At 48.3% G+C, this 12667-nt stretch overlaps 1 protein-coding gene across 1 annotated transcript in view; it reads right to left on the bottom strand.

Moving 5' to 3' along the window:
• Positions 1-12667, bottom strand: part of LOC121444853 (aldehyde oxidase 1) — a 51010-nt gene that overhangs the window by 34386 nt on the left and 3957 nt on the right. The window contains exons 2-10 of the mRNA XM_041646773.1: positions 12197-12254; positions 11253-11349; positions 9932-10040; positions 8881-9007; positions 6305-6366; positions 4382-4474; positions 2694-2774; positions 1445-1589; positions 527-619 (exon numbers count right to left, since the gene is read on the bottom strand). Of these exons, the coding sequence (XP_041502707.1) occupies positions 527-619; positions 1445-1589; positions 2694-2774; positions 4382-4474; positions 6305-6366; positions 8881-9007; positions 9932-10040; positions 11253-11349; positions 12197-12254 (865 nt within the window). The remainder of the gene's footprint in view (positions 1-526; positions 620-1444; positions 1590-2693; positions 2775-4381; positions 4475-6304; positions 6367-8880; positions 9008-9931; positions 10041-11252; positions 11350-12196; positions 12255-12667) is intronic.

Consider the following 12667-nt stretch of genomic DNA (forward strand, 5'->3'; position numbering starts at 1 on the left):
CACGAGATATTAATAGGCTCACTTCAGAGATGGGAAAACTAAGACTCAGCTCTGTCATGGCCCCAAGATCTTAGATAAATTATGTCATCACCAAGAATCGGATTTCAGGAACTTTATCCTGAGGACTGCTGGGTCTCACTGCCATTTAACAAAACTCCCTTCGTGAGAATGACACAGGCCAGACAGCAGAGGCTTAGCACCCCCTCTTTTCCTTCTGCCTCGCTCTGGAGAGCAGGCAGCATGTCTCATTCAGCTGCATCTTCTCCTCCATGGCCCAGATGCCCCTTGAATCCTTGTTAGTTTCCCTGATACTGCAAACAGGAAAGTCCCTCAGTGACAGTCTGACTTCTCAGACAGGGTCAACTGGGACTTCAGAGAATTCTGCCTGGACTCCCTCCAGACACTCCCTTCTTTGTCTGAAGAGAAACTGGGAAGTCTACCTAGAAACAGCTCTCCGCTGTCCATCACTGGGCTGAGCTGCAGACCAGAGGAGTACACCGGGGAAACACAGAGGGTAAGAACTCACCGTCACCGGCCTGGCTCACAACACACATCTCTTCAATTCTGTCAGGAGAAATTACGACGGGGTGGAAGACACCTTTAAACTTTACTTCTGGCCCTGAGGGAATGTGGAAGAGACACAGGATTAGAATAAAAAGATTTTAACTACTCTCTTAAATTTGAATTATGATTAACTCCATGTCTTGGGACATATAAACATTGTTTCCTTTTATTGTCACAGGCAGAGACAGTGACTGCTAAAACTCGGGGACTCTTTAGAATTGTTAGCCCTAAAACTTGTGCTGTATGGCACGCTCAGATGTCAGTGGAAGAAGATCCTGGGGGCCCTGCAGAGAGATGGGCAGCCACCCTAGGCCTATGTTGAAAAGGAGAAGGCCCTGACACTGCCTTTTAGGTAAGGCACATTATAGTCACAGAGACACACCCAGAGAGCAAGGACAAAGAAGTTTCAGGATGAGAGCCGATGTGGTCCCCAGATGGAAAACCAGAGCACTGGCACCCCTAATGCTGACCTACCATGGGGCCAGCCTGTGCTCAGTGAAGCCCAGGCTAGCCCTGCTGCTGGTTTAGCATGGGGCCAGCAAGCCAGCTTCTGCTCAGTGAAGCCCAGGCTAGCCCTGCTGCTGGTTTAGCATGGGGCCAGCAAGCCAGCCTCTGCACCTCTGAAGCCCAGGCTAGCCCTGCTGCTGGTTTAGCATGGGGCCAGCAAGCCAGCCTCTGCACCTCTGAAGCCCAGGCTAGCCCTGCTGCTGGGTTAGCATGGGATCAGCAAGCCAGCCTCTGCACCAGTGAAGCACAGGGCAGGCAGTTTTCTGATGCTGGAACATCTCTTGAACAACACTGGGTTTCCTGGCTGTGGTCCTGACAACACACCCACGTGAAGCTTGTTTCCCTCATAAGATATCCCAGGGGGTTCGCATACCCACAGAGGTGTTCCCCATCACGATGGGGGCCTGGGGATACTTGAATTTAACTTCCACAAGTTCCTTCAGAGTCACTGGGGAAATCCACATCATTCTCTCGCCACTGAACATTCTGGTCTTGGGTGGCTGTTTCTCAGCCATTGTCTGTTGAGAAGGCAACAGGGATACAAGAGCTTGTGACAAAATTCCCTCCTTTTCTCGTTCGATTTTATTGAAACAGAGAAAAGAAATGCTTATCTTCTAAAAACTAAATTCTGTGACATAAAGTTGAGCCCCACCAGGGATCAGAGTTCAAAATTAAAGACTGGCAGTGTTTAGATCTGGAAACTGAAGCTCCCATTGGCCCTTGGGAAACTCAGAGTAACTCATTTTGATGCTCACTGTCGTAAAAATGTGCTCATTTGGTCAAATCCTTCTACAGAACATGAACTTCTGCATAGACAGGAGAAACGAGTCTACACTGAAGCCCATTGACTGTGCCTCCTGGCTTTGACAGACGTCATCAGCTGTGTCTCATGTCCCAGCCCTCATGGCAGCTCCACCCTCCCCTCTCCACCTCCTGCTGGGCTCACACTCTCTGGACTCTGGGGTGAGGATGATGGGTGAACATTGCCTATTTGCCCATCAGTTTGTTCTTTATACAATTTTACTAATTCCTTGAGAATTTCGTGTATGAACATGTGTACTTTTATTATATTTCCTCCCATTCCTCCACCTAACTCCTCCAAAGTTCACCTCCCACCCTCCCAGCCGACTGAGTACACTCAGTACACTCTGTGATGTCCATAGACTCATGGATATGGGGTCATCCACTGGGTCATGGTCAAACTAGAAGTGGTCACAGCCTTGAAGAAAACTGACCCTCCCTCCCCAGCTGCCTTTAACTTCATCAGCTAAGGGTAGGGGCTGGCAAGACTCTCACCTCTCCATTCTGAATGCTGACTGGAATGAGCATGTGTAGGCAATGAGTTCATGGGGCAATGACCCTGTCATTTCTAGAAGACATTAATTCCACCCTCTTTTCTCAAAGGTCCCTGAGTCGTGGAGGGAGTGGGTGTAATGTAGATGTCCCATTCATGCTGAGCTGAGCACCCACACATTCTCTGCCCTTTGACAAGCTGTGAAGTCTGCATTAACCCCTGTCTGCTGCAGTACGTGTCTCTGATGAGGTCAGAGAGCTGTGCCCTCAGCTTTTGACAAGACTCCCCCTGATATGTCACCAGGAAGGTGAGCAGCTGCCTTCCTTACCATTAGCTCTGGAGGAAATATCAGCTCCTGGGTTGGGTCCAGAGGCAGGAACTCCTCTTCTGAGAAGAGTTCTGGACTTGTCTGTAAAAATAGAAAATGACAGAAGTTACAGAAATATCCCCTATTCTCAGGAGACATCTCTCCCTGTGGGTACCCAAAACCAGGGGCAGGTTGAACTTTAGAAGGTTCGTGAACACACTCCAGTTTTCCTATTCATTCTTAGCAACACACTCTAGTACTAAACATACCTTTTCCCTAAAAAAAAAAAATAGCCTGTAACCACTCATTGGCATATCTGAACATACAGGCTTGGTGCCATTATCAAGTAAAGCAATGGTTATTTGAACACAAGTACTGCAATGCTGTGCCAGTCAATCTGATAACCATGGCAACTGCTTAGTTACAGGTGTGCAGGTAAGGTATGCAGCATGGATACATTGGAGGAAGGGGTGGTTCACCTTCCAAGTGAGCCAGGGATGAGCACAGTGGGACTATCTCATGAGATTCATAACGGCATGTGTTTAGAAACCTATATTATGTCTAGAATTCCCACTTAATATTTTTAGAATATGGTTAAGTACAGGTAATTCAGATTGCAGGAAGAGAATCTGTAGATAAGAGGTGAATACTGTATTATTGTCTGGCACCTCTACTTCAAGCTTTTATGCAACAAGACCGGAAGAAGATGCTCAGACAGTCCAGGGATGGTGGCACGTGAACTTATCATGAACTTGGGAGACAGAGGTAGGAACAGCAGGAATTCAAGGCCAGGCTTAGTTCTAGGATCATCTGAGGACAGAATGGGCTCCACAGGACCTCATCCCCCCCCCCCCCAGAAGAAGGCAGACAGACAGGCAGACAGAGGACAAACAGGAGCGGATCGGTCATAGTCCCAGCTGCCAGCCAAGGACTCTGCTGCAGACCTGACCTCTCATAACTCCGCAGGTCTTAGAACACCTCTGCGGTCCTCAGCTCCCTACCTGTTCCCTTCGAGTCTGGGGACAGCGGAGGGGACAGGCAGGAGCAGGCAGACATTGAGGACCTAAGGGAGACCTAGAGTCTCGCCTCTCCTGTCATTGTTCTTCCGTCTCCATCTCCACTCTTCTTCTGGTCACTAAAGATGCTGTTTAACAACTGAGAGACCCTGGGGGCCAGTGCTTTTCTGTCCTGCAGACGGCAGCGTTTGAGCAGGACTGATGTGAGCAATGAGGGACCATGTGGATGCGACAGGTTTATAAACAGATTATTAATCCTCCAGTTGGTATGATAATTGCATCTATTTGTGGGGCAGAGTGACATTACACGCACGTGCATGAGAAGATCTTGTTATTGTTTAGCGTCTGGTATCTCAGACGTGAATTGGTTCTTTGTTGTGAGAATGATAAAGATTCTACTAGTTATTCTGAAATAACAACCCATTGTCAAACAAAGTCACCCGGCTATGCTACAGAACAATTAGAAGGCATCCTCTCAGCCTGCTGCACCACGGACCTGCTCATCCTCCTCCTCTACCCCCAATCGCCTCCTGGGCTGAATCTTTAGACTATATGGTGACAGTGAGGATAGGAGAGGGAACATCTCAACATAGACGAATTTGTCAACCCAAGCAGTCACTGATTCTTCCAAAGACTCGGTGAGCAGCTGCTCATGTCTCAAACAAATGTATGAAAGCGTCCCCATTCACGGACCTCATCAGCTTCCTGAACTTCCGCCAACCCATTGACTCCTCGATCCCCGTTACAGCACACCCCATTTTCTTTACTTTGACAGCAGCCAGAAGCCTAGTGGGGAAAACAAGACCAAAATGAGCCAATGAGAATTCCCTGGGGGGTTCGACTGTTAACTGGGTGCCTACAGCTGCAGAACCAATATTGTAAGGCGTTGTAAAAGAAAACCATTTACCCTTCAACACATCGAAGGTAACGCTAATGAAAACCAAGCATACACAATTCTGAATGCCAGTGGTTATTTAATAAAGTTTATAAAGGCCTTACTAGATAATCCTGTTATACAGCAATAAACATTAACCATGTTAATTATTGATACTAACAATATTTAAATACTGCTAATAGTAGTAACAAGAATTGACAGGTTGTTCTGATCTTATCTATGAGGTATTGATTCCATGGTATTGATTCTAGTGGTGGGGGAGGACCAACCATGACGGAACGTGTATTAAAACTCCACAAGAGCTTATTGCTTTATATAATAGTTTAAAAACAAAGAAAAAAAAAGCAACAACTTTAAAAACTTTTTATTAGTTCTATTTTTATTAGTCTATTCTATGACTGAGTATCTTACTAACTGGCACGTGGTGGCCCTGTCCTGGAGAAGGACTGCCTCCGCTGTCAAACAGTCCAGTAAACACACGCAGAGGCACAGGGACCACTGGACCACACTGTGACCAGGGCTATGCTGGACCATACTGTGACCAGGGCTATGCTGGACCACACTGTGACCAGGGCTATGCTGGACCATACTGTGACCAGGGCTATGCTGGACCATACTGTGACCAGGGCTATGCTGGACCATACTGTGACCAGGGTCATGCTGGACCATACTGTGACCAGGGCTATGCTGGACCATACTGTGACCAGCGTCATGCTGGACCATACTGTGACCAGGGCTATGCTGGACCATACTGTGACCAGCGTCATGCTGGACCATACTGTGACCAGGGCTATGCTGGACCACACTGTGACCAGGGCTATGCTGGACCATACTGTGACCAGCGTCATGCTGGACCATACTGTGACCAGCGTCATGCTGGACCATACTGTGACCAGGGCTATGCTGGACCATACTGTGACCAGGGCTATGCTGGACCATACTGTGACCAGGGCTATGCTGGACCATACTGTGACCAGCGTCATGCTGGACCATACTGTGACCAGGGCTATCCTGGACCATACTGTGACCAGGGCTATGCTGGACCATACTGTGACCAGCGTCATGCTGGACCATACTGTGACCAGGGCTATGCTGGACCTTACTGTGACCAGGGCTATCCTGGACCATACTGTGACCAGGGTCATGCTGGACCATACTGTGACCAGGGCTATGCTGGACCTTACTGTGACCAGGGCTATCCTGGACCATACTGTGACCAGGGTCATGCTGGACCATACTATGACCAGGGCTATCCTGGACCTTACTGTGACCAGGGCTATGCTGGATCATACTGTAACCAGGGCTATGCTGGACCATACTGTGACCAGGGCTATCCTGAACCATACTGTGACCAGGGTCATGCTGAACCATACTGTGACCAGGGTCATGCTAGGTCACTCATACATACACATCACGCTTGCAGGGGGCTGCGGGCACCCAGGCAGGTCCCTAACTTAGGCGAACAGGTCAAGAGCAGCTTCTTGGCAGGAATGACTTACGGCCAACTGCAAACTTCTTGGATGCTCACAATTTGACTACCCAGGCAATGATATTAAGCCTCCTGCTCAGGACAAAATGACACACAGAATTGTAGACCTTGAGCTAAGAAGTGGTCCTGTCTTAGTAAAAATGACTGTTGCCATAACACACCAGGGAACTCCTACGCTGCTTTGTTTTATTTCCTGGAGAACACATTTGGCCATGCATTCCTTTCTACTCACTTTACAGAAAGTCTTGCATGCGTCGATTATGGGCCTGTATCCAGTGCAGCGGCACAGATTTCCTGAAGGAGACAGAGCAGGTGTGGTTACTCAAGGGCCCTGGACAGAGCCATGGAACGCCAGGTGAATGATGGCATGAAGGGCCCCATCTTAGAAGAAAGCTCTGCCTGACGCCTTCATTTTGAAATCTTGCGTTTGAGATTTCCTTTTTACATCAGCATCCTGGGATATTTAGCCAAGAGTCCTGGAGTATATTTTAACATCTCGGCCATCTGTACTTACTCTCTGTAGACACATCTTACACCCTCTTCTTAGGACAGATGCTCAAAGGACACAGTAATTTTAAGACAAAAACTTGTTCTGTAGCTGCAATCAAGAGCTCAATTTAAAACAATAGCCACTTTGTCGAGACGCTACGGACCCTCCTGTGTCTAATCAACTGATTAGTGATTGGTGTATCTGAGATAAGTATTCCCAGTCTGCTCTGTGAGCAGACCTAACACTCTGTTTCCTCACGCCATCTATTTATTTAACCATTCAACCAGAAGGAAGGCATCTAACAAAAGATCGACCCTCATGACAACTGTTTCTATAGCATAATACCAATAGCTGTGGGGACCAAGTTGCGTTTCTTGGACTTATTTAATTCGCATAATAAACTTTGCAACCTTTGATTATTCCTCATTTTCTCCTTCTCCAACCTCAGGTAATCGCTATTCAATCACCATTCTTATCCCTGCTGCTAATGTTCTACTCCAGGTTGTCCGTATGATACAATGTTTGTTCTCCTGGGCCTGGCTTCTTTCTCTTAGCATCCTGTGCTATAGTCCATGCGTGTTGTTACTAGTGAAGGATTTTCCTCTTTTTTTTTTAAAGACAAAAAGGAAGATTCCTCTCAGAATTAATACTTACCGTGGCAGCTATCAGTTTTGACAGAGGCAGAGCAAAGGGAGGAAGGAGAGAGACACAGAGAGGGAAGTTTCAGTTGATCAAAGCTGCTCTGTAACAGTAAAGAAAAGGTGGGAAAAGTGGGTAGATTCTGAACCTGGAGGCGATTACACACACAAGTGACTGCAATAGATGATTCGGTCGGTGTTTCTCTCACAGTGGGTCTGTGTCCTTACCCCACCCCAATATGAGGTCATATTATAGTTGTGTGTGTGCATGTGTGTGTGTTCTATGTACTCATCTGTCGGTGTGTGTACCGAGTGTGTGAGTACATGCGGAGGCTGGAGACTGACACTGGGTGTCTTGCTCAATTTCTCTCCACCTTTTTTTGAGACAGAGTCTGGAACCTGGAAGCTGGCTGGCCAATGAGTTCTAGGGGTCCCCCAGTGTCTGATGCACCCTCCTCCCCCAGGACAGTGGTTATACACCATCTGTCCCTGACTTTTACTTGGGTGATAGTGACCAAAACTAGAAGGACACTGACTGAGCCCATTTCCCCAGCTCCTGAGGCCTCATTTTAGAAACAGCACAAGATCGAGTTCTCCGCTGAGAGATTTCCTCCAATCTTCATCATTTATACATTTCCCACCCTTGTCTTAAGCTATTAAAATTTGAAAATCCTTCATCAGTGTTTATAACATAAACAGCCATAAAGCAAAATGTGACCTCCTGGAAATCAGGCAGGATCCAGGTTAGGTGCTGGGTCACTCCTTTCTGCCTGTGTTTGCTCAGAGTGCCCCTGAAATATTTTGTAGAGGAAGCAAACAAGTAAGCTTAGACTCATGTTCCCTGGACAGGAAAATAAGAGGTAAGAGACAAAGAGAAATAGAGCCAGGGAGCATTTCAGCAGACAGACATAGAATCTAAGAAGCTATTAATGCTTAGAATGTGTTCAGAACATTATCAATGAATGTACACACGTACACATACACACACATGCGTGCACATGAGATAGATGGTGATGATGATGAAGATAGATGATAGATATAATAGATAGACAGACAGACAGATAGATGATAGATGGACAGACAAATGGATGGATAGACAGACAGAGAGAGAGAGTCATTAAAATAAGCATCCCCAGCAGATTTTGGCCCAACTTCCAGCTGTACTCAAAGACAGTCTCTGACCCTTGCTCTGGGGTGGGGAGGGCGTCTATCACAGGACTTAGAAGCTACTTTTGCTAAACAATCTTTTGCTGACTCTTCCCTTGGGCCCACAGGCAGTGATGGTAACCAAACCCAGCATGACACCTGCCATCTCTACCGTCCTTTCCATCTGTCTCCTTTGCCAAACACCCCAGTGGGATTCCAGGTGGACTCTGCATGACGGCCTGAAATTCCTCAGAGTGTGCATCCAAAGCCTCTATTCCTCTCTTCCAAGTCAATGTGTAGATCCGGTTTGCAGATTGACGTCAAGAAATCAATGCTTCTGCTTACAGGGATCATTTCTAATACACCACCCTCTCTAAATCTCAGCTTCTCCTTCTACGAAATGATGATAATAATGGTAACTATCTTGTAAACATATTTAAATGAATTTCCAAATAGCATTTAATTCAGCACATGACATGTAGGATGTGTCCAATTATTTCTGTCATTATCACATAAAAATAAAAGCATACTTACCCCCTAGGGCGTCTGTCAGCTGATCTAGAGTGGGCTCTGGATGGTTCCTGAGCAGGGCATACATGGACATCACCATCCCGGGAGTGCAGAATCCACACTGTGTGCCGTGACACTTGGCGATCCTCTCCTGGAAGCAAAGGTTAGAAATGCGCTCTCTTCCAGGCCTACAAAGTCAGAGCAGCGTCCCCAGGACATTCTTGAGCTCACTGCATTTGGAGAGGAGGCCCCCTGAAAGCCCACATCTCAGGCGGCTTCCCTTGGGCCAGTCTGATGGTTGAGCCCCATAAACTGCTCGGCTTGACTTCAGACAGTGGTTCTGAGACTTTGCATGGCCAAGGAGTTTGTGATTTCCACCCCAGCAGCACACCAGATCAACTGACTGTTAGATCAGGCTGAGGGAACATTGCGTGTCTGTGAAAGACTCCTCAGTATGCAGGGGGAGTGTGAGTCCCTGCAGCAGAGAAAGAGCTTGGAGAAATGACCAAACTCTGTTCAAATTGAAAAACATGGAAAAAGTGTGATAGTGCACACACTTGGGAATGAACGTGGGCACAACTCCACACCTCTCTTTCTCTCTCTCTCTCTCTCTCTCTCTCTCTCTCTTTCATGAGTGTTTACATCTTCCTCTGACAAGTCTAAGCTCACACAGCATTTGGGATGGGGTGAAGGGGGGTCTGATTCTTTTAATTCAGCTTTTAAATAAAGTTATTCTTCAATTTCCAACAACAACAACAACAACAGAATTGTATGTGTCAATGCACGTGGCTGGGGTTTCCTTCTGGGTTTGGGGAGGTACAAGATGGGTATCTCCCTCTAATTGGAACGCAGAGGAAACAAAACCGGTCAGGCCAGCATCTGCTTAGGAAGGGGAATCTTCTAGTCTTCCAAGAGCACCTTCCCGAGAAGTCAGCTCCTCATCCGTCCCCGCATCCCAGCTTTATCCTCAGCTCCAGAGACTTTTACTGTCCTCCCTGACCAAGCAGCAGGGTCCGGATGTTCCATTCTCAGGCCCGGGAGCTCAGAGTCCCTTTAGGGAGCCGCGCAGCCTCACCTGAATAGGGTGGAGTCTGGTCGTGGTGCTGCCTATGCCTTCCACTGTGGTGACTGCTGCGCCATGCAGAGAGCAGATGGGGGTCAGACAGGCATTGACGGGATGATGCCTTCAGAAGCAAAGAGAAGCACAGGTGACAAACTACACGACATCCCGTGAGAAGGGGACCGAGCGCCCCGTGGGCACCTCCCGTAGGCGGCTCATTCTCAGCACTTAGGCATGTTACAGAAACGGTTCTAGAATCAGAGTGATGGATTCAGGGTCACAGCTGGAGAGCCGGTGGCAGAATGGAAATTAGACCTCATGATTCCAACCCCTGAAAGCTTCCACCAACCTAAATTATTTCCCTCTCAAGTCGGGGCCGACTCTCTCTAATTGCAACTGATTGGCTATGAACTAAAGCCGCTTTCGTCCTGCGTCCTGCGGGTGGAGCTGGGCGAAGGCTACGTGGGCGATAAAGTGAGTTTGCTGTCGCTCTTCAGAAGAAGAGGTAGCGCCAGGTGAAGAGCTGCTCCACCCCACAGGACCACTACTGAAGATGCCCGATGTGTGGCTCAAAGTGGAGGAGAGGACCAAGCTGAACGAGGTTCCCCAGCCTCTTAAGAAGCCCATGATGGGCAGAGCTGAGAGAACGCGCTAAGCTTTCACTGATTATAAAGCCATCATTCCCCCTTTAGGGGCTACGGATAAGGCAGCATGGTGACCCAAGATCTCCTGAAGCATCGGTAAGAGAGGAGCCCAAAGAGAACTTCCGGTACCCCAAAGAGCTGGCAGCCAGGCTGGGAGGCAGGGAGTGGTTTCCCAGCTAATGCAGGCCCAGCATAGCTCTGGCTGCTGCTCAGATCCTCGACCTCATCTGGAACGTAGGGATGAGGGAAGTGGTTTGACAGATGCATGATGGGAAAATCCCAGAAGACGAGAGAGACGGGAACAGATGGAGATGTGGAACAATAATGCGTTGGAGATAATACAGAGCTCGAAAACAAAGCAACAGGTGACTGTGAGCAGGAGAGCGAGGCCGCCTGATCCTTTCCTGAGTGAGAGGTCTCTGGCTTACAACGGAGAACGCACGTGTAGGACCACGGAGAAGTTAGCGGGCCCCCACTACGCATGCGTGACCACGGCTGTATCCTCCATGGTCATCTCACGGAGGCCTTCCTTCCTAGACGGCAGAGTCGGCGGCCTTTCACCTCTGCTGAGGTCATGTTCCCACCCTTTCTGTATTCCTGTTTATCCCTGGGTCCCCAGCGCCCGCACAGGTCTTCCCACACGGTGATGTACCATGCACCGTCGCCAAGAGAGGAGGAAATAAAGCTGGTACCTGATCGTCTTGGTGCTGGGATTGTACCGCGAGACCATCACCGTGCAGGCGCCACAGCCTCCCCCTCCGCAGCCGTACTTTGTGCCTGGGAGTCGGACTGGAAGAGGCTGAGTTAAAGATCGCGGTGTCTATGGATTTATGTCCAGAATAGCCAGGACTTAGTACAAAACACCATTATAGTCATGCATTAAAAAGATTCATGTAGACTCACCAAAGGCCGCTGCTTAAGTCTGATAACTTCCTGTTTCCTTTTGTGTGTTACGGATTGCACCCATCCTTTGTATGGAGCTGGAGCTCAGTCTGCCAAACACAGGGCCAGACTGCAGAGGAGGCTGTGCCTGGCAGTGCTCTGAGAATGTGCAGGTGGAGGCACACTGTATATCTGCCCTTATCATCGTGTGGGTCTCTGATGTTATATGATGTTAAAATGTTATGTTATAAATGCTCTATGAAATGTCTGTGTCACACTAGAAACACAGTGAGTCATTTGCCTGCATCTTGTCAGCGGAGACTTCTAACTGCTCTCTCAAATATCTTCTGTATGTGTGAACATCAATGGTTAATAAAGGAACTGTTCTGGGCCTATAGCAGAGCTATAGGGGACAGAGCTAGGCAGGGGCGGGCGGGGGGAACTAAACTGAATGCTGGGAGAAAGGAGGCAGAGTCAGAGAGAAGCCATGGAGCTTCCAGAGACGGATGTCGGAACTTTACCAGATAAGCCACAGCTATGCGGCGATACACAGATTAATGGAGATGGGTTAAATTAATATGTAAGAGTTAGCCAATAAGAAGCTAGAGCTAATGGGCCAAGCAGTGTCTTAAATAATATAGTTTCTGTGTGATTATTTTGGGGCTAAGCAATTGAGAACTCTAACAGGCAAACATAGACCCTCAGTCTCACAGACTCACAAGCACACGCTCTCACAGCACACAGCAAAGGATACGGGTCTTCCTCAGGTACGGTAACAGCATCATCTCAGGGTCGGCATGCTTTTCTATCACCTGTGAGAGAGAAACACAGTGATGGGCGCAAGAGCTGGTATGAGTTATGTTCACACTGCTTAGGACCCTGCCGACCTGTGGGAAAGGCACCCGGGATGTGCAAGCATTAACATTGCAGGGAAAGTGTAACCGTCCAGCCCTGCCTGTCCCTCATCCGGAATCATCACTGTTCCCTAATATCACAGCTGTTCCCACTTCCAGGAACACTGGCGACTCTACCCTGCTTCTCCTAGAAAGACCCTAGAGCAGAACAGAGCAGTGGAGTAGGGAGGGAGAAAGGCAGGAGAGAGGGGAGATGCTGGCAGAGCGGAGTGTCCGAGAGAAGGATGCAGCTAACGTAAAAGAGTCGTTTGCCAAGTTAGTGGAGACCGTGACCAGCCATGTCCCGAGATACCTAGACTAAGGAGCAAATG

The sequence above is a fragment of the Microtus oregoni genome, unplaced genomic scaffold (assembly GCF_018167655.1).
Source record: "Microtus oregoni isolate MIOR12 unplaced genomic scaffold, Mior012 000144F_ref0000341, whole genome shotgun sequence".
Lineage (NCBI taxonomy): Eukaryota > Metazoa > Chordata > Mammalia > Rodentia > Cricetidae > Microtus > Microtus oregoni.